Raw genomic sequence first — 25,163 nt, 5'->3', positions numbered from 1 at the left:
TGGATCCACCAATCCAAATATAAAAGGTGTAACCAATTCGAAATATAGCCAATCATGAAGCTAAAAAATGGTAAAGGAAACAAATTTTAGTTTCTTTTGGGTCAGTTAAAAATGAGTTACCATTTAGCACAAAAGCATAAGAGGCCTCAAGTCCCAATGCATAAACTTATTAGAAAAATGAAAAGTTCAACAAAAACGGGCTACCCTAACACAGCATGGGGTAGCCACAATAACAAACTTGACCTGGGCCCAACACAATAAAAACGTACATAAGTTACAATGACTTTTAGATAACGACACATTATATATGGGTATACGTAACGTGTGACACGATGAAAATGATCATAGGATGGACGGTATATTATTTACTATATTTACATATTTCTAAATATTATTATTATCGTCCTTGTTTGTTCTGTTCCTAGTTCCTACACTACACCAGAGAGAAGTGTCAATTGTTTTCTTTTTCTCTCTTTCCTGAATTGTTGCAAGAGAGAGCATGTTGTTGCATGAGCTGAACCTTGGTATGAGGGAGTTCCAACCAGGGAACTTCGTGTACGATGCTGAGGATATTCCATTTGGGACGCTGTGGTGGTTCTTTTATGCTGGAATCTCTTGTTTGCTCGTTCTATTCGCTGGGATCATGTCTGGTCTCACCCTTGGATTAATGTCTCTGGGTCTCGTTGATCTTGAGATTCTCCAACAGAGTGGCTCCTCCACTGAGAAGAAACAAGCTGGTACCACCTTACCTAACATTCTCAACCATTTTTATATTATTATTATAGTTTTTTTTTTCTTGTTGACTTTTTGGTTCACACTGCAGCTGCTATTTTGCCGGTTGTACAGAAACAGCATCAGCTTCTTGTGACCTTGCTTCTTTGTAACGCCTGTGCCATGGAGGTATCTGTAACTTCTTTTTTGGGGAATTAGAATCCTTGTTAATATGGGTTTCATTTTTTTTTTTTTGCTATCTGATTACCCTGCATAATGGTTTTTTTTTTTTTTTTATATTTTTTTATCCCATGTAAAATTTGTTCTTATTGTAGAAATTGTGTTGCCTGAACATTGAACCAAAAGATATGTGATATAGTACGGTCACCACGGTGCCTTGAATTTAGAAATTGGAATGTCTCCAACAGTATGTATTGCTGGCGTAGGAGATATAATTGGGTGGATGGTTAAGAAAGAAGGGAAGAGAGGAAAAGATTGTGGGTTCCATCCCCTGCTAACAAAAATTAACAATCTAACAAATAACATTTGCTGATAAAAAAAATGTATTGCTGGCATATGTCCATTGGAGAATTCTAGGGATGTAATATTTCATTCAAGTTTGGTGTACAAAGTATTACACCCACACTGCTTGTAAATTATATAGAGAAGATTGAAACTTTTCTGCAAATGAGATATAATCGTTACTCCAACAGTGTAATAATAACTTACACTATATTTCTCCATACAAGTATTATAAGAGTACAATGCTAATGAAGTGAAAAGTTGGTTTAGGGTGAAGAAAATGTAAGAGAAATCTCTGTTTGGAGTTTTTTGGGTCAGTTTTAGAATAAGCCTATAATTAATCTGTATCATCATTATGAAACTTCTACACATCTTGATCTTCTCAACATGTGCTGAAAAAAACTGTGAATATATGCTTGATATATTGAACAAGTTTTTGGTATATACAATTTGAAACTGATGGCAACTTATTCCCCTCATACAATAAGAGTGATCATCCTAAATGAGGAGAGAGCTAACAAAAACCAATATTCATTTATGTTTAGTTGATATTATAAAGACTAATGAATATTGGTGGATCCTTCATTCTTGTGTTTCCTTTCCTGCCGTTTCAATTTGCAGGCACTTCCAATTTACCTTGACAAGATTTTTCATCCCTTTGTAGCAGTAGTGTTATCTGTGACTTTTGTTCTAGCTTTTGGAGAGGTAAAGTATTTGTCCGATTCAGTTTGCTTGCATCATACACAAGGATTTAAGCTGGACATTGCACTGATTGTTACAATGCCACTTGGCCATAGGTTATCCCACAAGCTATATGCACAAGATATGGACTCTATGTTGGTGCTAATTTTGTGGGGCTTGTGCGTGTCCTGATGATCATCTGTTATCCAATTGCTTACCCTATTGGAAAGGTGAAGTCTATGCTTGTCTAAATTCTAACTTTAATTGAAGAAATTATATCCTAATCTAATCATATCATTCTCCAATAGGCCATAAAAGTGATACCCAACTTTACCCACCCATTAGAATTTTGCTTTTTGTTTTTATGATTCTGATTATCTAGTGATATGTTCAGTTTTCCTGATTGTGTGGTAGCCTTAACCTTATGCCCTATATAGTAAAAGGGTGGTGTTAGGACAATTTGGATCAGGTTATCTTAGTTTAAACCATTCGGTAGTGATATTAAGGTGTTTTATTTTTTCTTGGAGGCATCTGCTATATAGTTCATAATAGCGGAGTTTTTATTCAAAACAAATTGTGGTTTTTGTAGATCTTTACATTTATGCTTCCAGGTTCTGGATGTTTTACTTGGACACGATCATGCACTGTTTAGGCGAGCACAGCTGAAAGCCCTTGTTTCAATCCATAGCCAAGAGGTAATCTGTTTGAATCACCGCCATTTTGTACAGCTTTCTATTCAAAATGAGCAACCACTGGTTTTTCCTGAAAATATGTTCTAGTAATAGTTTTTTATTTATCATGTTTAAAAACAATTCTGATATATTTTATAAAGGAATGCTGCTTTTCACCATGATAAATTTTCATGTTTCTTCAATTATTTTCTGTCTCACTTAACGTCATTTTTTTCTTGACCATTTAAGGCTGGTAAAGGAGGTGAACTCACTCATGATGAGGCAACAATTATCAGTGGAGCACTAGATCTCACAGAGAAGGTAGCTACTAGTGATTTGGAGAAAGGCATCATGATAGTTCCATCTCGTTCCATTTATCTCTAACAAAGAGTTAAACAGTTGTCATTTCCTTAAAGATCCCCTACATCAGAATTATATGAATGTCATGAAATTTGCATGTGATATACCTGAAAAAGTAAAAATATATAGTGCCAATGAGACAACCCCATAGATCTATGATGTGTTGGCTGTACATGAAGCTGTAGAATAAGACTCTATTTTGAGCATTTAGGAGGGCATGTTATTTTATTTTTGGCAAAGAAGCAAATATCATTTGACTTTTCAAATTTGAAATGTACTTTTGTATGTATGGTCCTTGCTTTGTCATCCAGGTCAGTTCCTTAGCTACCTGACATGTTCTGGTGTCCTTAATAAGCTGGGTTCTCTTTATTGTTTGACCATAACAATCCCAGTAGTAGCAGTCTATGGATATGTTATAATTTGCCTTCTCTTTCAGGCCAATCCGCTGTTTCCGTGTCATGATAAATTTAAAATCCAAATACATTTATTGGCTTTGTTCTATAATAGAAAACTATTCTACATTGTTATGCAGACTGCAGAGGAGGCTATGACACCAATTGAATCTACATTTTCCTTGGATGTTGCTTCCAAATTGGACTGGTGCGTTTGTTTCTATTAGCGTTTCTGTTCTGAACTATGTAGCAGTCTCAGAAGGTCCAGTTATTTCTAACCTAAGTATTGTGGAATGTGGATTACTTGATGTCAGTGTTACCTGACCCATATTTACCTCACTTTAGCAGTCTCTTATTAAACTGAACTTGAGTATTTGAATTATATATGTGAATATTTTTCTCATTCTTTTTCTTTTTCCATGATTTATATTGAAGAGGCAGAGTATGTCAAATCAATAAGTTTCTAAAGCTAGATATGTTGCAGCTCTCCAGTGTGGAGAGAAATTTCCCTGTTGTCTGGAATCCAACTCTGTTGGAATTTCTGCATTATTAACCACACACACTCTTATATAATGAACAGGATGTTGTTGGCTACTAGTACCAATGGCTATGTTTGGATTGATGAAAAGGGATGGTATGAAGTGAAATGAAATGATATTAGGTTCCATGGTTTGGGTTGTTTAAAATAGGATGGAATGAAATGGAACTTGATCAAATGCTCCTTTTTTATTTTCATTTCCCTTCAATTTTGAAGGTATGCATTGATTAGTTATATTAATTATTATATTACAAAAAGGCATATATTATACTGCTTAATTGATGATGTTACAAGTGACATAAACAAGTTAATACTTCAGATATCCAGTTCTTTGACTTCTTTCCTATGCTTAAGTGCCAAATGCTATGTTAATTTGCTTAAGTGTATGACATATGCTTGTATTTCATAAAAAATGCAGTGCTTGATTCAGGGATATTACATTCCTTATTTCTTTAGAATGATATAAAAGATTATCCATTTTAGTACAGTAGTTAGTGTGAGGGTAGTTTTCAATTGAAATTCAGTAACTTCTATTGAACCATTCTTTGAATAAGGTTAATTGACTTTTATGGATAACATTTCCAAAAAGAAGGGTAGAAAGATCTCCTAGTTACCTTTCCTTCTTATGACCTGTTACCTGTCATTTGGCCTACACACATCTCTGACAATAAGCATGTACATTTTGAGCTCAAGGAAGATTTTTTTCTGCTTTATTGCAGGGAAGCAATTGGGAAAATTCTTGCACGAGGTCATAGTCGTGTTCCTGTATACAGTGGAAACCCCAAAAATATAATTGGCCTCTTACTAGTGAGTGTTTATATATAGTGTATCCAAAATGCTTAAAAGAAATATTTGTCTGGTACTAGCTGCTAAAAACATTTTGCCACTCTTAATTTGCTAGGTAAAAAACCTTCTTACTGTAAGAGCTGAAACAGAGACTCCAGTTAGTGCTGTTTCCATCCGGAGAATTCCTAGGTTTGACCAATGGTGCCCTTGTATTTTGTCTTTCTAACTCAGTCATTGAACTAAGTTATTGTTCATAAATTATCCAGGGTTCCAGCAGATATGCCTCTATATGATATCCTCAATGAGTTTCAAAAAGGAAGCAGTCATATGGCAGCTGTAGTTAAGGTTATAAGAGAGAGAAACAACCCTCAGTCACCCAATGACACTGAGAAATCCAAGGATAAGGAAGTCATCAAACATAATTCTCAACTAACTATCCCATTGCTATCCAGGTTTTATGAAAAATCAGAAAATGTTGTCAATATTGACAAACCCAAGCTTGCTGCAGACCAACAGTTTCAAAAGGATGGCCCTGCAACAAATGGTGTTTACCACTCTCTTGACAATGCTGAAGATGGGGAGGAAGTTATTGGCATCATTACGCTGGAGGACGTGTTTGAAGAACTCCTGCAGGTAGCCTCCACTTGCACTAATCACATCTTGTATGTCTTTGGTTGCCAGACTGAGATAGAATGGATTACCGGCAACCAGCTCGGTTATCCACTATTCCACTTATATTTATTATCTTCCCTTTAAGCTTATGTCAGTTAGATGGGATTGTTGTGCGTTATTGATGCATCAAAGAAAATACAATTTGTTGCCCTCAGAATGAAGAAAATTTGCTTTAATAATTTTCATCCATGCAGGAAGAAATTGTGGACGAGACTGATGTGTATATAGATGTACATAGAAGGTGATCTAAAGTTTCTAGTTTATTTTTTGTCATCTCTATTGCCGTAGCTTTTAAATGGTTACTGAATAAACGAATATGAAATGCATGATGAATTTGGCAGAATACGTGTGGCTGCTGTGGCAGCTGCTACATCTGTGGCACGAGTTCCTTCTGGCCGAAAGTTAACAGGTCACAAGCCTATAGTAAGTTAGAATCAGGTTTAAGTCTCTCTCTCAATTGAAGATTGGATAGAAAGATGACCATTATGGATCTGTTTCTTCCAAGTTTGTCAGAATTTTCAAAAAATTAATTGTTAAAAATTTAATGAAAAAATTGGTTTGCATTTGGAAATAATATTTTTAAAGTGAGTTTGAATAATTTTTTAGGTGAAAATATATGCTTCCTTATAAAAAGTTTGCAAGTCCCACAGATGAAATTCTTTCTATTAGTGTTGGAACTAAAAATGGTGATTTTGAAATCATCAGAATATAAATTCCTTGCATGTTATAGATCAAGTGTGGAGCCTTTCCTGTAATCTAGATATTCTACTAGTAAATTTCTGTGAAACTGTGCCATTTGCCAAATCAATTTTCCAGCTTCTCGTGCCAATCTTTAGGAACAATTTATGATCAAAAGACATTTAAAGTATATTTTAATGAAAGATCTTTCAAAATACACATTAGACTTTTATGCTAGATGCTTCCATTGAAAGTTGAAACAGTTTTGGTAACAGTTATTGCACACTATTATGGTTGCTGATGTGAGATAATGTAAAGATTTAGATATCTTGTATTGAAATAATGTTGCTTTTCTTTTAGGGGAATTAAGCAAGCGAGTGAAAGTTTGACAAAGTTTGTGGAGAATGATTTACATTTAAGAAGAATTTCATTTCAGGATCATTGATGGGCAATCAAAGATGAGCTTAAATCAGACCACTCTTCTTGTATATAGTTGTGTGGCCGCTGGTGCATTTTGATGGCCTAATACAGGATGGAGATGTTGGCCATGCTCTTTTGTTTTTGGTAGTCTTTATATGAACATGTAGGTCCAGTAGTATTAAGGAAAATAAATGATCTTTGAAATTTTTGTTTTCTTAGCAATTTTGTTTGAATCAATCACATTTCTTGCCTATCATATTCATAGCTACGCTCCTTTCTTGCTGAGCTCAAATTGCTGCATATAATTAATGTCCTATACCTCTTAATTGCTACTGTATTGTCAGTTTGTCACTAAGCTTTTGATGTTGGGGTTAGATATAGTATGAAAAGGAGGATGATAATGGTGGCAATAAAAAGAAAACTAGGCCATGAAAAAGACCTGTTTCTTTCTCTTAACAGACACATACCCAGTATCTTGGCCTCGGCTGTCTCTATTTCTTAGAAGGAAATTGTTGTGTCACTTTCTGTTCACGTGAACTGTTCCATATATCATCCAGCCACTTTCTTTGGTACTACTAACCTTTCCTTTCACATCTTTTTCTCTGATTAGTGCAAGTATTGGTATTTGGAGTTCTGAGTAATGGTCTAATTAAGAAATAATAAAAAATGTAGATGACTAATTCATATTTCTTTTAAAAAAAAAAGCTTTTAAATTGGGGTGATGATACATAAAGTTAAGCATCACAATCCAAACTTCTGGATATCCATCTTAGTCCAATTCCACATTAATGAAGTTTTTTTTATTGGTAGGAATCGAATTATATGTTATGTGTTGTGTGTGTATTATACTAGAGTTAAGAATTTATTCATGTATTTTTATTTTTATAATTATTAAAAATATAAATTAATTATAGTAGTTAAATAATTTATATTTTAAAAGTAAGTTTAAATTACCCATTTCATTAAAGTATATATAAAAGTTGAATTTAAAAGAAATAAAACAGACTAGAAAGATTCAACAAATTTTTTAAGATGAGATTAATTATAGATTTTTCATGATCATCAGCCACTAACTAAACCTAAATCCACCCAATCCTCTATAAGGACAAAAGTAAGGATGTAAAAATTCCTCTCTGAAGTCTTACCCATCACATTGCCATGCTTACATAAAGTACATAGCAACATATTATAAGGAATAAACTCTTTCTTTATTTTCTTAATTTTATAAAATGTCATTCATTTTAGTTATATATATATATTATGGAAACTAAAAAAAATGTTGTAAAGTTAACAACTAAAGTAATCTTATAAAGTTAAATAAGTAAAATGTTCACACTCAGTTTGATTCCTCTCCGACCGAACTCCTCTTCTACCATCGCATCACAAAATCTCAATAATTGATTAGTTATAACAACAAAACTTAAGGAAGAAAGAGAATGTCACTCATGGCCGAAAATTTTGGTAAAAAAATCCTACTACTAAGACAAGAGAATCCAAGTTCAATAATTCAGGCGTTCCTCTCTGATTTATTATCCTCGAGAGAAAAATGAAATCATAGAATAATATCAGCCAAAGCATTTTTATGTTTCTTGGACTATTATTTTAATGGAAAAAATATTACTATGCGAGGTTTGACAATTCTCACAAATTCAGGGAATGTTTGTGTCGAGCTCTAAAAATGTATTGTCGAAAATGTTGAGAATAAAATAAATAGAAATATATTCTGAATTTTTCACTTAAAGTGTTTGGTTAAAATTTAATATTTCTAGGAATAATTTTAAATTTTAAATAATAAAAATAAAAGTGACAGTGAAAAGTTAAGTCATGTTTGATTAACGTTCAAAAAATATTTTTGGGTGTTGAACATACTTTTCAAGAATAAACTTAATTTTGTAACATGTTTAATTACTCTTAAATGTTTATACATTGAAATTTTGTATTGAAATTCAATTTTGTAAAAACAAGATTTGGGTTACTATTATTTTTTTAATCAGTATTCTTTAGACCTTGGTGACATTACTTTTTAATTAAAATTAAAGCCTCACTCAAATGAGTCACGCTTACCTTTAATAAATGTAAACTTTTAATATGCGTGTCACTAAGATTAAATTTCAATTTTAACTAAAGAATAACATGACAAACACTTAAGTTCTTACACTTAAATTTTGTTCAACAATAATTACTCATACGAATCATACCATATACCACTATATTGCTACTTATTGTGCTTGATAATATATCATAACAGTCCATCATTATTAGCATATATTTTAAGAAAAAAAGAGATATTAAAAAGAGCATTGAAGGAATGGAAGATCATTGGAGGAGGGGTAAGAATAAGTCCACATCCTAAGTGTGGGTTTGGTTGCTCCAGTGCTACTAGGATTGTGACCAAACATCATGTTGTCTTTTTATAGACGAAAAATGTCTACGAAGGTAGTCGGGTTATATATAAAATATTCAACATCCTTATTACTCTGTGCAAGATTTTGTTCTAAATTTTGACGGTACTCACGTCACCACGCATCTCATATAAATCAAAGGCTAAAAATCTCGAGTACAAAAAAAAGTTTAACAGCAATTATCTATTACTTTTTTGGTTTTGGACTTCCAGCAGATAGATTCTAAGGCAAAGTGAATTGAGATTTTCGTTGCAAGTTTAAAATGTGATTGGCCACTGTGTAGAATCCACATTTTCTATGTGGATCTAATTTTATTTTTATCTCTCTCCTAATGAACATAATAACTTTAAACAGGTGAAAATTATTTAAATATTTATAAATAGAAAAAGAGATACATACAAAACATTGTTGTTCAAACAAAAGCTTTATTGCTCGACAATTAAAGTTTGATTGTTTTGCATTCAAACAAAATTCTCCCAACAAGAAAAATTATTATTGCTATATGCGGTCGAAGGAATCTTACAACTCGTATTGTAGGCAATCTCAACCGTTTATCATGACTGAAAAAGTGTATTATGGTGAAAGATGAATTAATACATTACCTTTGTACAAAATGGAAAATAATTTTTAAGAATTTATATTTATCTTTTCTTCCAAAAAAAAATATTTATCTATATAAATGTATAAAAGCTAAAGATTCAATTATAGCGTTGCCAGCTTCTTAATTTCTTATTTTGTCATTCCTTAATCCTTATCATTCCAATTAACTATTATCACTTTTACATTATAGCATGTCGATGTTATTAGTAATTTATTATGATAATCAACTCTTCGAGTCGGTTCTCGACTCTTTCTCTTAATTTTCTTTTCACCGTATTTTATAATGTAAATTACGTTTCAATATCAAATCACTCTTTTCCAGCTCATTTCATTCCTTAACATAACCACTTACGCATAAGCTAAAAATACCCTTTTAATTAATTTTCTCATTGCCATAGGTAAGGCAAGTACGCAAAGCCTAGACTTAAATATAAGTATGGTACTATTTAGGAAATATTACATAATTTTCTCTTATTTGATAGATCAACCATTATTTTAAAACAAACAAATGTTAATAGAAGTTTGATTTTCTAACCCTATATATGGAGAATACTTTGTTTGTTGGAAGTAATAGAGGATACTTCATGAGATAGTATGAGATTATTCTTCAAATGATAATTATAAAAGAGTAGTTTATGAGTTCAATGTCATTTTTCATAAAAGATATAGTATCAAAACCTATTTTTAATATGATGCATCATATAAGATAAATAAGACATATTATACTATCATTTCTATTACTTATCTAATGAGCAGTTGACTCATATTTACACAATTAAAAAAAATAAGGAAACTAAATTCAAGAAATAATAATAGTCGGAGAACTAAAATTGCAAAAAAAAAATATTAATGGACAAAATTCATAATGTTGAGAAAGAAGAGAAACAAAAATAAAATTAAGCCACAATATTATATCTCGTCATCGTCAATGACGGAAAGCAGTACTGAAATTTGAAGTTCACGACGAACAAAAAAATCCAATTCAAAAAATTAAATGCAACAACTCAATCCTTACTCTTGTGCAAATTTATTGTGAAATAAAAAAATCTTTTTTTTTGTGCTAAATATGAAATAACAAATCTAGAGTACCCCTATAACAAAATAATAATCCTAGATAAATTTTAATTAAATATTAATTTCTAAAAGGGTAAAATTATGATCAAATCAAAATATAAAATCTTAACATATAATGAGGAAAAAAATTAAAAACGACGAAAAAAATTGAACAGGTTTCTAATAATAACGTAATAATTTCTGTACAATGCTTATCCATTCTACATCACTCCAAATGAAAGGGGAGATATGGTTTGTAACCCATTGACCCAATTTGTCCGTTGCTCACAATAGGAGCTAGATGGTTGCACTTTTTATGCATTAATTGATTCAGTTTGAAACTTGTACTATAAATGAAGCCATGGCCAAGTTTCTAATTTCCAGAAACATTAATGGATCATAATGTTACGGATACCCCAGAAATTGAACCCTTTGATTTTGGTACAGTGGCATTAATTCAGAATAAAACCAAAAAGCAAGGACTGAAGAAGTTCATTTACAAAAGGTGTGTGTCATGTCAAAAACTAGAATCAATGAAACTGGGGCCTGAGGCCGAGCTTACAATCACTTCAGCTAAGCATCATTGACTTCTTTTCTCTCTATATATCTACTAATTTACACATTAATCAGGAGGTACCCTGCTTCAGCTACTTTCTTTACATACCAAACACAAAAGCATGGTCAATTAATCCGCACAAAATTGGAACCCGAAACATAAACTTGCAGTGGCACCAAGCAGCGATAATTTGTAATCAATTACCAGTGCCAAAAATATTTGGAGGGAGATTTTTATCAGTTTATCCGACTCGAGCATATTATTTTATTTCTAGTTTATGAAGTATCGACACCGATACTGACACACACCATCGAACATGATACGGACATGTGAACATTTGTCAAACACATCAAACTCAACTCGAACACCGGTATCGATGTCATGTTGGTGTCAGTGTTGATATCATGTTGGACACCGGACATGACAAGAGATTGGAGTGTCCATGCTTCATAGCTTCCGGTTAAACATATATATGTGTTGTCGATACCAAAAAAAAAAAAAAAAATTACTCGTGCGAGCACAAGAGTAAGACAGTGCATCTCCAAATGATGTAAAGCCTCGTCCTCTGTTGGCGAATGTACTTGGAACACCGTCCCCATGGTCGAGCCTTGGAACTCCTGAGAGATGAGAAGACGTTACTAGTTGTCGACATTTTGTACTTGGAAACTTAGTGTGTGTTTGGTAGAGGGGAAAGAAATGAAAGTTAGGTGGGTGAAGAGAAGTTGTTAATTGAAGAGTTGAAGAGTTGAAGTTGAGTTTGTGGTCTGAAGGGAGAGAGAATAAAAGCAAGGTGGTATGTATAGGGGGAAAGTTGGAGATGGAAGATGGAGTGAAGGGAATTTGTGGTGGATTGGAAATTGTGGCCCGTGGGTGCAGAAATAGGACATGTCCCACTGTCCACCTAAGATATCTAAGTGACACCTATGAGTTTGTCTCCTTATCGCCAAACCCAGTTGAGAAGGACTTCTCATCCACTTCTACTAAGTAAGGCTCTTCCTTGTCCCCCCCCTCCATCAATAATCGCCATTCCTTTACTTTTCTCGCATAATATTGCTTCTGCACCTATTCAACTATTATACTCTTACTACTATATATATATGTGTTTACACTGGAATTTGGTAAACAACCGCTAGTCTAAGTTAATTGCTTGCGAGATCAACTAGTGAATCTCAGGAGCATGTCACTTGTGTATTTTGCGTTTAAATGTAAAGCTTTTGAATGTTCATCGTTGCAACAAACACTTACTGGTTCGAAATTTGCAGAAAGTAAAATTGTTTAACAGAAATCGAAAGGCTGGAAATAACTAGGCAAGGAAAGGAAAATTGCAGAATGTAAAGGCTCAGCGAGTTCATTCGATCGAATGAACCATTTAAAATGCAGGAATTATAAAACGAAACGTAAATTGCATTCGAAATGTAAAGTTTACAAAAACTTAAAATGGTTCACAAACAAACATACATTCTCCTTGTGTACTCGTTTCTCTCTGCGCTGGATACTTTGAGTGTATAAGGATTCTGTAGAAATGATTTGCGACCCTCAAAAACTAACTAAAACTGCTATATATAGACATTCGAAAATAAACTGCCCTAACGGTCGAACATTATCCGAATGCCAAGTGTCCTGCCACGTACATCTTACATGCACATAACTGCTCCTTAGAACGGTTATCCATCTTGCTCGAAGTCGAACTGGTTTAGTGAAGATTTGTTCAGAAATTATGCTAAGTCCAGAACTCTTGCTGCCTCGACTTCGACTCGTCCATACACCAGTTCGAATTGCCCAATAACTCGAAGTCCTCTTTCTTGTCTTAGCTTTGTACTTCGTAAATACTCCTTTGAACCTGGGAATTCCTTCTTAAAGACTCTCCTCTCTTTTCGATTCGAGCAGGTCCTGGCCAGACTCTTGCTCTGTAATACGCTCCGAACCTCGAGACGACATCCAATGCATACTTAGAACATATTTTAGCTCGTCGAAAATATGGGCTAACAAATTGCCCCCAAAAAATGTCTGCTTCGATTCGAGATCGAAGGAAGATGAGAAGTTGACATTTTTTCTCTTCTTCTACCAGCTTTCCTGAAACGACGTCACGATCGCACGTTCACTGTGTAACCGTCGCCTCGATCTCCATTACTTCTGTTTATTCTATGCTTATTTTAACTTCGAGCAATGTTGGTTTATATTTTTTCAAATATTTACCATTTATCCTCAAAGTACGTTTCTGAGGGGTTAATTCCTCTAATTCATAAGCACCATTCGAATAGATCTGAATTATTTTAAACGGTCCTTCCCAATTTGGGGACCATTTGCCCAAGGCTCGATCCTTACTATCCATGGGCAGGATAACCTTCCAAACTAAATCTCCAACATTAAAAGTTTTCGACTTCACTTTCTTATTATAAGCTTTAGCAACCCTTTCTTTTTGTTTAGTCAAGACTTCTAATGCTCTTAATCTCTCCTCGTCTAAATCAACTAACTCATCTGACATCATTTTCCAATAATGGTCGATCGGAATGTCCATTTGTTTTTGTACTCTAGCTGATTGCAAATGTATTTCGACCGGAAGTACAGCATCGTGCCCATAAGTTAGTCGAAATGGGGTAGTATTAGTTGATTCCTTAGGAGAATTTCTACATGCCCATAGAACTTGATCTAACGTTTTATTCCAATTTCTTGGCTTTTGGGCAATGTGTTTTTTAATCAAGTTAATTACAATCTTATTGGCTGCTTCGACCTGACCATTTGCTTGCGCGTAATATGGTGTTGAGGTTAACAATCGAAAGCCAGTTTTTTGGGCAAATTCTTTCATTTTTCGTCCAGTAAAAACTGAACCTTGATCAGTGGTAATTGTTTCGGGAATACCAAACCTATAAATAATATAATTTTGAATGAAACTAATTACTGCTTCCTGATCAACATTTGGCAAAGGGACTGCTTCGATCCATTTTGTAAAGTAATCGATACCAACTATAATATAACGCTGGTTCTTAGAAGAGGCAGGCTTGATTTCACCAATTAAGTCCAAAGCCCATCCTCTGAAAGGCCAAGGTTTGATTATGGAATGTAACTCACTAGCAGGTACATGCTGTATCCCTGCATGCTTTTGGCATTCCTGACAGCCTTTAGCGAATTCTATGCAGTCTTTTAACATCGAAGGCCAATACAAACCTTGTCGAAATAAAAGCCATTTCATTTTATGGCCTGCTTGATGTGATCCACAAGCCCCACTGTGAACATGGGAAACTGCCAAGTATGCTTCTGATTCACTTAGACATTTTAACAACACTCCTTCTGCAGTCTTTTTAAACAAATCATTTCCCACAATCACGTAATTTAAAGCCCTATATTTGATCTTTCGAGCCACATTGCCTATTGGATTTTCCAAATATTCAATAATGGACTTTCTCCAATCATTATCTAACATATTGTCAATGGCCAAAATTTGAATTTTTTCCTGAAGATCATTCATACTTTCATCTTCATTATTTTGTGGTATACTTGCCCCCACAAGTTTTGGCATTGGCAATTTAGTGCTTAATGGCTCTGGTAACACCAGTTTATCTTTTATTTCGATCAACTGAGTTAACTTTTCCTTCGACATTTTGTACCCTGAAGCTATTTGGGCTAAATCATTTGCTTCTCGGTTTTCTTGTCGAGGTACATGCTCAATGTTGATATAATCGAAATGATTCAGAAGAGAACTTGCTATAACAAAATATTTTGCTAAGTGTTCATTAACACATTTGTATTCTTGTGTTAATTGCCTCAACACTAATTCTGAATCACCTCTTATATTAACATTTCTTGCCCCCAGGCTAATTAAAATTTCAAGGCCTGTAATTAGAGCTTCATACTCAGCCTCATTATTAGAACAAAGCCCTTTGATTTTATATTTGAACTTAGTTGGAACTTTATTGGGGGATATTATTAAAACTCCAATTCCAGTTCCATGTTTGTGTTTCGAACCATCGAAATACAAAATCCATGGCTCTGTATCGACATAGTCTTGCGACATTTCGACCACTGAGTGATCTACAATAAAATCTGCCACAATTTGACCCTTAACAGATTTCAAAGGCTTGTACGTTAAAGAATATTCTGTTAATGCTAAAGCCCATTTTCCAATTCTACTGTGTAAAATCGGTTTTGACAACATGTGCTTAATAACATCATAATGAGAATACACATAAACATCAACAGGCTTTATATATTGCTTAAGTTTTGCACAAGAGAAATACAGACAAAGACAGAGTTTTTCTATGGCAGTATATCTAGTTTCTGCATCATTTAGTACACGACTAAGATAATAAATTGCATGTTCTATGCCATCATCATCTTCCTGAGCCAACATGCTACCAATGGTCTTGTCAGACGCAGCAATATACAATTTCATAGACTTGTTTCGACTAGGAGGCATTAACACAGGAGGCTTGATCAGATATTCTTTAACTTCATCGAAAGCCTTTTGATGCTCTTCATTCCATTTGAATGGTTCATCTTTCTTGAGTCGAAGTAATGGCGAAAAAATCTGAGCTTTGCCACTTAGATTCGAAATGAATCGCCTCAAGAAGTTGATTTTTCCTAGCAAAGACTGAAGCTGTTTTTTAGTCGAAGGAGGCTTCGTCTCAAGAATAGCCTTTGTCTTATTTTGATTTATCTCAATGCCTTTTTTATGCACCACGAAACCAAGGAAATCTCCTGCACGCACACAAAAAGCACATTTTAATGGATTCATTTTTAATCCATGTTTCCTCATTCGTTCGAAAGATTGCCTAAGATAATCCAAATGGCTATCTTCTGAGGAGGATTTGATGATTATATCATCAATATAAATTTGCATAAATGTGTCAATAAAATCATGAAACATGGAATTCATAGCCCTTTGATAAGTGGCCCCAGCATTTTTCAACCCAAAGGGCATAACCACCCATTCATAAGTGCCTAAAGCACCAGGGCATCGAAATGCTGTTTTCGACACATCATTTTCAGCAATAAATATTTGGTTATAACCAGAATAACCATCTAACATGCTTAAAAACTCGAAACCAGCTGCCGAATCTACCAACATTTCCGCTACTGGCATAGCATATTCATCTTTAGGTGTAGCATTATTTAAATCCCTAAAATCTATGCATACTCTAAGAGTTCCATTCTTTTTAATGACAGGGACTATATTTGCTAACCATTCGACATACCTGGCAGCTCTGATGAATTTACACCTCAGCAGCCTTTCGATCTCTTCCTTGATCTTGGACATGATTTCTGGTGCGAATCTTCTTGGTAGTTGTTTTACTGGTCTTTTTCCCTCCTTGATAGGTAACTTCATTTCGACCAATTCTCTGCTTAACCCAGGCATTTCGTGGTAATCCCAAGCAAAACAGTCTTTAAACTCTCTAAGAAGAGGCACCAGCTTTTCTTTTAAACTTGAGGTGATATTGGCACTGATATAAGTTGGCCTTTTAATCGAGCCATCTCCCATATCGACCTCTTCCAAAGGATCTTGAGCCTGCATCTTTGGCACCTCACTTACGGGATTTTTCTCGAAACCCAGCGGCTCATCGTCATATATGCAATCCAGTCTTCGATCCTTTGTTTCTTTATTCTCATGATCTTCGATCTTGGCTTCAACTGCCATATTTTGTTGAGACTCAGCCTCGAAGGCCGTATTTAGTCTATTTTCGGCCATATAAGCCGTAATTCTGGCCCATGCAGCGGCCTCAGTCATATTAATCTTCATATATATTCCACCCAGTTGGTGGAATGACTCCATCTTCAGAGGGAACATCATTAATTTCCTCCCTCTCCCATATAAACCCATAAGTAGGATGGAGTTTGACAGAGTGGACAACATTGTCACTCGATTCGACAACAGCCTCCTTGTCACCACAAGGCGCTATGTTAGCCAACTTTTTGTCAAAGGTTTGTGCAGTAACATTATCGACCTCTGACTTATAGAAGCTTTGATCCGCCTCTATATTTTCCACAATCCCATCTTCCCTCCAGATAATGAGCTTCTGGTGAAGGGTAGATGGCACAGCTCCAACTCCATGAATCCACTCCCTTCCTAATAGCAAGTTAAAATTAGCCTTAGACTGTATCACCAGGAAAAGAGTTGGTCGAACTATACTGCCTACAGCAACATCTACTTGAATGGCTCCCAAAGAATAGCCAGTTTTACCCTCATAATTCGAAAGCACAATGTTGTGGGCAGATAGATCAGTGTCATGTTTCCCGATCTTGTAGAGCATAGATCGAGGCATTAAGTTGACAGCCGCTCCTCCATCAATGAGCACTTTGTTGATTCCAACATTCTCAACTTTTGCTCTGATGAAAAGAGGTTTGAGATGACTTTTCATCTGAAAATCTGGCTTTTCGAAATAAGCTACTTGCTCTTCCACACAGCCATTATTCATAACATAGTAACATACTGGCTTTGGGTCAGCCATATCAAAATGATCGAACTCACTTTCGATCTCAGTAACTTCAGATTGGACATCATATTCAGATGGCAAGATAGATACCACACAGATGACATCGAAATCTGGCTCAGAATCCAGTAGATCCTCATCCTCCATCTTATCTTCATCCACCGGAGGCAGGAGTCTCTCCTTTACTGGCCTCCTAGATACTTCTTTATATTGGCCCATTTGCGGGTTCTGCTGGGCCAATTTCTTCTGACGCTGGAACCTACGCCATTGGGTCCTCGTCATAGGATTCTTTCCTTTGTAATTGTTCCTATACGAGTACCTATTGGCCTCCTGTGGGCCAATTTGCTTCGTTCCACTCGAACCACCTACTTCCATAATCCCTTTGTTGAACCTTATGAGTCCCTGGTGCATCCATTTTTCGACCGGCACTGAACCAGGAGGAGCGAAAGTATTCCTTCGACCTGACTTCTGATTAGTATTCGACTGCACCATAACTCTTTTGCCTTTATCGAAACGTTGGTTCTGCCTTGCCCCCTTGTTAACAACTTGGTATTTCTTGAGGCCCTCAGTAGCCTCCTTATCACATACTGCACTGCAGCGAGGGCAGAGCATCACAATCTTGTTTTCGAGTTTGCATCTGTTCAAGAAATCAATTAACTCCTCCTCAGCTTGAGGATAAACAACCTTCATCTGTTCGTTGTAATCCTCTTCAGATACATCCTGAACTTGCACATGGGACACCTCCATTGTTTCGACCATCATTATTTCTTGGGGCTCCGCATAGAGAGTTTCGGCAGCTTTGGATGTTTCAGCATTTGCCTGAACAACCTTTGGTTTCTCACCAAATTTTAGCCTTCCTTCGTCAAGAGCCTTTTGAACCAAATCCCTGAAAAGAACACAACGTGAGGTTTTATGGCCAAGGAAATTATGAAATTTACAATAACCCCTTTTTTTCTGTTGTTCGATTGGGGGTACTTTCAAGCCCTTAGGAACAACAATCTGGCCATCTGTGACTAATAAATCAAATATTTCATCACATTTAGTTATGTCAAATGTATAAGTTTTAGACACAAATTTATCATTTTTAGGTTCAACAGGGTTTTTTCCATTGGAAGGTCTAAGGAGTTTACAAACATAAGGAGGTCCAGGTTTTAATTCTGCTAAATCAACCTCACTGTCTTCGATATCTTCATAAATAATATCGAACTCCTGGTCACTGTCATTGGTTTCGACATATGCAACCTTTTCCTTCTTGTGGAATTTAGAATTTCTAGCCTTTTCGGCCTTCAACCGTTCGAGTTGTCGAACTCTATCAGCCAATTGAGCCATATCCCTTAAATACTGGGTATCTAATTTCTTTCTAATCGAATAGTCTAGGCCACCAGCAGCCATTTCGACTAATTCATGTTCAGGGACTTGGGTGAAACACCTTGCCTTTAAGAGTCTGAATCTGTTCAAATAATCATCAATTGATTCAAGTGCCTTGCGTCGAACGCTGGCTAACTCTTTAAGGCTGATCTTAGACTGTCCCATATAAAATTGCTCATGGAAAATCCTTTCCAATTGGTTCCAATTATGTATGGAATGAGGAGGAAGGGTTGTAAACCATGTAAAAGCATTTTTAGTCAAGGAACTAGGGAAAAATTTCATTCTTAAATTTTCATTATTAGCCAAATCCCCTGCTTCGACCAAATATCTAGCAACGTGTTCGACAGTGGACTCATTTGTCTCTCCCGCAAACTTGGTAAACTTAGGGATTTTCACACCCCTTGGTAATTCTGTCTGTAACACATACTCAGATAATGGAGACACAAAATTAGGCCTATGTAAGCCTAAGTTCAAACCATTCTGCACCAAAATCGTTTCGACCATTTAGGCTAGGTTATTCTGCATATCGAAACGGTTTTGTTGAATATTCCCTATTACTTCATCAGCATTTTGGTTCCTATTTACCAATACTATACCAGGGTTTGGTTCGACCTGTTGGACTGGTGGCTCTATGCGTGCCGCTGGTTGTGGTGCTTGAGCCATTTGCATCCCGGGGTTATTAGGCATCTGTATCTCTTGGACAGGCGCCTGTATTTGGATCTGTCGAATCGGTGGTTGCTGTATGGGTGGTGCCCCAAAAAAGTCAGCAATTCGACTTATTTGATTTGTTAACGTTTGGTAACTGTCATTTGTATTTTGAATTAAAGGGTTAATAACAGTTCCTATTTGTTGTGTTAACATGTTAACCATATCATGGTTACTTTCATCCATTTGTTGTCTGAGTGACAAAACGGATGTATTAGTTAAATGTTGCGGAATTACCCTACCTTGATTGCCCGCTACAGATCCTGATGGAGAGGCCATATTAAGATTCTCTATGTTTGGTTGAGAATTTTGCAACCCTACCATCAAAGATGTAGGCATGCCATATAGAGGATTTTGAGGCGGTCGAAAGGGACTTCCACTGGGATTCCCTAAACTAGGATTGTTCCAAGGGGCAAAAGCAGACGCTGACGTGGTCGAACTTGCCAACGTCATGTTGGTCATGGGAGAGGTTACCCCTGTCTGATTCATAACCGTCGAAGCGGTTGAACTAATTGTGCCAACAGTTTGGTCAGGAATTGCTCCTATACCAGAATTTATATTGGCATTACTGACAGATGTTTGCGTTGGTTGCCCCTCCATATTTGGAAGGTCATTGTTTCGATTGCTTGGGGGTGGTCTAGCCATCCTTGTACGAGTTTTGAATTCTGTTAAGTGTGGAACAGATTTCCCACTTCTTAAATGCATACAAAATCAAAACAATTAAGAAGGCAATAAACCAACTGCAACAAACAAAACTTTAAAAATAATTTAAAACCAAAACACACAATTGACCGGTCCCACTGGGCGTGCCAATTTGTTTACACTGGAATTTGGTAAACAACCGCTAGTCTAAGTTAATTGCTTGCGAGATCAACTAGTGAATCTCAGGAGCATGTCACTTGTGTATTTTGCGTTTAAATGTAAAGCTTTTGAATGTTCATCGTTGCAACAAACACTTACTGGTTCGAAATTTGCAGAAAGTAAAATTGTTTAACAGAAATCGAAAGGCTGGAAATAACTAGGCAAGGAAAGGAAAATTGCAGAATGTAAAGGCTCAGCGAGTTCATTCGATCGAATGAACCATTTAAAATGCAGGAATTATAAAACGAAACGTAAATTGCATTCGAAATGTAAAGTTTACAAAAACTTAAAATGGTTCACAAACAAACATACATTCTCCTTGTGTACTCGTTTCTCTCTGCGCTGGATACTTTGAGTGTATAAGGATTCTGTAGAAATGATTTGCGACCCTCAAAAACTAACTAAAACTGCTATATATAGACATTCGAAAATAAACTGCCCTAACGGTCGAACATTATCCGAATGCCAAGTGTCCTGCCACGTACATCTTACATGCACATAACTGCTCCTTAGAACGGTTATCCATCTTGCTCGAAGTCGAACTGGTTTAGTGAAGATTTGTTCAGAAATTATGCTAAGTCCAGAACTCTTGCTGCCTCGACTTCGACTCGTCCATACACCAGTTCGAATTGCCCAATAACTCGAAGTCCTCTTTCTTGTCTTAGCTTTGTACTTCGTAAATACTCCTTTGAACCTGGGAATTCCTTCTTAAAGACTCTCCTCTCTTTTCGATTCGAGCAGGTCCTGGCCAGACTCTTGCTCTGTAATACGCTCCGAACCTCGAGACGACATCCAATGCATACTTAGAACATATTTTAGCTCGTCGAAAATATGGGCTAACAATATGTTAATTAACATGAGAAAATATAGATATGTCCCAAACTCAGTGTTAAAGAACTTTCGCTTTCTCATTTTACATATTTTTTCTAAGCCAATTAAATCCATAAAAAAACGTTTGGCTCCTTTTTATTTTTAAAGCCAACTAGAGAATAATATTACTCAAAATTTTCCATTATTTTTTTTGCCATTAACATTACAATCATGTTGATACCATCATGGGTATTAATTCCAAATTTGATTAAAATAAATAAATAATTATTTAATTATTACACATGTTTAAAATTTGAATAAGAGTCTAATTCAATTTCAAAAAATCAATTTCTGAAGTAAGAGTCACTTCTTTACTTATATACACTACTTTAATTATATTTCTAATCAATGTGACATCTTTAACATGAACAATCTATTTAATGAAAATCTTCATTTAAAGTATAGTACTTTTTTATTGTTAGTTATTAATTTGTTAATTTTTATTAATGAAAGATATTTAAATTTATGATTTTTCTCTCTTATTTTTTCTCTCCAATCACTTATTCAATCTTATAACTCCTAAAATAATACTTTTTTTATTAATTATACACAAATGAATTATGAAATTTAGATCTTGAAATTGTCATTTTATGCAAATGTTCTTTACTTATTAACTATCATTCGAATTTCCTTGTGAGGTTGGTCTTGTAAATAATTGTATACGTTTGTGGATAAGTTTCTTCTATTGTGCACTTGTGAAGCTTATTCAGGATAGAGGAGATATTTTTATTTGCACTGTCTTTTGAAATGAGATGCTAAATCAATAAGTTCATAGTTAAGCCAAGTGAAAGAAATATGACCACTTTACCAATGATTGAGAGCCATTTTAGAGATGTTTTAACTTATATTTGTATCAAGACAATCTCCCGTGATTCACCATTAGAATTGTTTAATTCTATTTTGATGGGTACTTACTTATTTGCACTCGATCATATGACATATCCATAAAAAAATACTCATAATAAAGAGATATACTTACCTTTTTTAATCCATCACAACTCTTTATTTTCTTAACAGATATCTAAAAAAACTTGTAATTTTTTTTACTCAAACTGTGCAATTTTTTTAGAATTTAAAATAGGACTCACAAATTACCCCATATTTCTATATTCATTGTAGTTAAATTACATTTTGATTTTAAGAACCAGATTCTTGTAGAAAAAGAAACCGTTCTTACACGTCCCAAACTCAACTTGTTATAATATTAACGATAAAATTGTATAAGAGCTTAATCAACTAAAAAAAACTTAATCAACTTTAAAACCTCATAAGCAACTCTCATTGAAAGATACTCTAATATAATTTCCACTTTAGATGGTTAAACATCCCTAATTAACTGCAAATTATGAAGACAATTATCTTACAACAATTAAGTATATAGATTGTCTTAATCTAACAACAGTTAAGTATTCCTCTCATCTTATATATCTTCAAAATTTTATATTTCAGTTTTTCCATACCACTCAATAAAATATTGAAGTAGCTTGTAAAAATAATTTTCCCTAAAACACAAGTGTATTATTGGGTCACGACTGAAAATTTTCGCTGAGTAATAAATTTGTATAGTATCGATTAAGAAAATAAATTCTTTTTTTAGGCAAGAAAATAAAGAGTTAGATACAAGAATATAATAAGGAGATGATCGATGCTCTAGTGGTAAAGCGATATTGAGTTAAATAATTAAGAGGCTTTTGTAATGTTACGGGAAAAAACAAGTATGGTTTAGCAAACTTAAGTATTCTGAAACGACAATAGGATTTTGTTTTTTTTAATCATTCAAGATATTTATACCGTTTATGGCAATCATTGCATGTCGATGGATACTTATTGTCTTTTGAATAACTTTACAATTTTTCAAAAATAACAAAATATCATTACAAAATTTTACCTTCCATAGCATATATACAAGAATGATATTTAGTAAATTATCTAGCATAATCATTTAAATACTATCTAATAAGAAAGTTAAAGAGTTAGATAGAAAGATCCTACAATATACTTCAAACTAAAGTTTAATTTCGATATATATACCTTATTTCTCTTTATATTTAATGACAGTGTGCTAGGTTATCCATAAAGTTAAATATGTTAACAATTATATAATCTGCTAAACTCGTTGTTTATTAATGATAGGAAAATATATAATCAGTCACAATCGTAAAAAAAAAAAAATTATACTGAAGATGTATACTTCAAAAGTTAAAATTATTCTTTTGTCCACTTCTTGTATTTTCCTAAAAAAATTATAATTAAGATACGTCGAAGTAGAAGTAGTTTTTTTTTTTTAATGAAATGTAGAAGTAGTGTTACTTTACGCTGTTTGATAATTGTGTTGGGGACTAATCTTATGTTACATTTTTAAAAAAATCTTATGTTAGATAAAGCAGCTTTATTTTATGCGTTCTTAAATTTTACTCTTACGTCTAACTCTTTTAGTTTTTTTGACAAGCAAAAGTATATGTTATTAATATAATAAAAGTCCTGAGATGAAACACAAGTTGTGTTATCTTGTGGGCATCTAGAAACATACATCATATTTAAAAGTGTTAGACACGAGTTAAAGAGTTAGGAACTAATCTCTTACGGAAAGAAAATTTATTTAAGAGGTTAGTCTATCTCAGCATATGTTCTTCTACTAATTAATTATTTTTGGTTAAATATATAATCATGTTATTTAATATATATATATATATATATATATATATATATATATATATATATATATATATATATATATATATTTAAACTTGTATTTTTATTGCTTTAAAGAGAAGGATAAGCATTCGAAAGTGAAAGTTAGGAATAAAAATTTCCATACAAAAACTTTGAAGTAACACTTTTGAAGAATATACGTTAAGAAGTAGTAAATTAAACAATAATAATTATTCTTATACACTTTTAGGTGATCGATCATTTCTTTATCATCAAGGACTAGTAAGAGGAAAGAAAAGGAAAAAATATTTGGCAGATGACTGGATGCTATGACACTCAGTCTTGTGGACGTCTTGGCTTATGCAAATTAAATAATATGATTTTTAACATGCGATTCTGTTATGATTTCCATTTTGGACTTAAACAATATTCACTCTAGTACTGATTTATTGTAAGAATAAGTGCGTTTTTCTCATTGGTATTATAGATCCTTTGACTCCATTAGGACTTATTGTTAAAGATATCATGTACTATTTCAGTATTAATTATTAAATAAAGTTTATTTAGAAATTATAAAAGTTGTGAATCAGATTTCCTATTTAACGAGTTTACTCATAACAATTTTGTGTAGTTTCCAATAAATTTTAATTAACAATAAAGAATATATTAATAAAATATCAAAAAATGTATTGCTAATACGCTCCACCAGTACGTACGAAAATCAACGTACAAGGCACATTTATATATCTTCACTTGGCTAATATGAAAATATCTTTACTAAATTAAGTTATATTATGGGAAGCAACCACAGACGTGCAATTTTGCTACTTCAATTATAAGTATAAAATACTTCAAAATTTTCAAGATAGATATGCCATCACATATAAAAATCTTGAAACAACTGACAATATATATTTATGATTACCAGCCAAACATACATGATCACCCCACTCGAAGTATATATTGATGATTGCCAACCACACCTTATATTTTTAATTTATTTTATTTTATTTGACACGACTACACCTTATATTTTTAAAAGGTATACAATGAATATTGTATTATGCAATACTTTCGGGAACTTCTAGTTGTCCTGCATTCAGCTAAAAATTATTAAAGATTAAAGCATACTTAGATTACAGTATAGACATTATCAAGCATGCTCTGCTCGCACCCACACCCATAATGATCCTACCAGGTTAGAACATATATAATAGTTGAGAACAATTAATTTTATAAA

At 34.0% G+C, this 25,163-nt stretch overlaps 1 protein-coding gene across 5 annotated transcripts; it reads left to right on the top strand.

Moving 5' to 3' along the window:
• The first annotated feature begins 391 nt into the window (after positions 1-391).
• LOC114398024 (DUF21 domain-containing protein At4g14240-like) lies at positions 392-6,763 on the top strand. 5 transcript variants are annotated; one of them, XM_028360133.1, is made up of 13 exons: positions 393-737; positions 824-900; positions 1,855-1,938; positions 2,031-2,144; positions 2,526-2,609; positions 2,835-2,906; positions 3,478-3,545; positions 4,595-4,682; positions 4,777-4,850; positions 4,928-5,294; positions 5,528-5,574; positions 5,675-5,756; positions 6,448-6,763. In XM_028360133.1, exons 1-13 carry the CDS (start codon positions 500-502, stop codon positions 6,454-6,456), a joined length of 1,404 nt encoding a protein of 467 aa, XP_028215934.1. In that variant the 5' UTR covers positions 393-499; the 3' UTR covers positions 6,457-6,763. The 5 variants fall into 5 exon arrangements, with proteins under 5 accessions (XP_028215936.1, XP_028215934.1, XP_028215935.1 ...); XM_028360134.1 differs by having other exon boundaries at positions 5,675-5,771; XM_028360132.1 differs by having other exon boundaries at positions 5,675-5,771; positions 6,372-6,763.
• Positions 6,764-25,163: the final 18,400 nt, after the last annotated feature.

The sequence above is a fragment of the Glycine soja genome, chromosome 19, assembly GCF_004193775.1.
Source record: "Glycine soja cultivar W05 chromosome 19, ASM419377v2, whole genome shotgun sequence".
In the NCBI taxonomy this organism is placed as follows: Eukaryota; Viridiplantae; Streptophyta; class Magnoliopsida; order Fabales; family Fabaceae; genus Glycine; species Glycine soja.
The sequence above is the reverse complement of the archived record's forward strand: the minus strand, read 5'-3'. Positions and strand labels throughout refer to the sequence as shown.

Coding starts and splice junctions, on each gene's coding strand:
- LOC114398024 (XM_028360133.1), top strand. CDS start 500: ATGTTGTTGCATGAGCTGAACCTTGGTATGAGGGAGTTCCAACCAGGG. Junction 3,546..4,594: donor GTTGCTTCCAAATTGGACTG/GTGCGTTTGTTT, acceptor GCTTTATTGCAG/GGAAGCAATTGGGAAAATTC. Junction 4,683..4,776: donor ATATAATTGGCCTCTTACTA/GTGAGTGTTTAT, acceptor TTAATTTGCTAG/GTAAAAAACCTTCTTACTGT.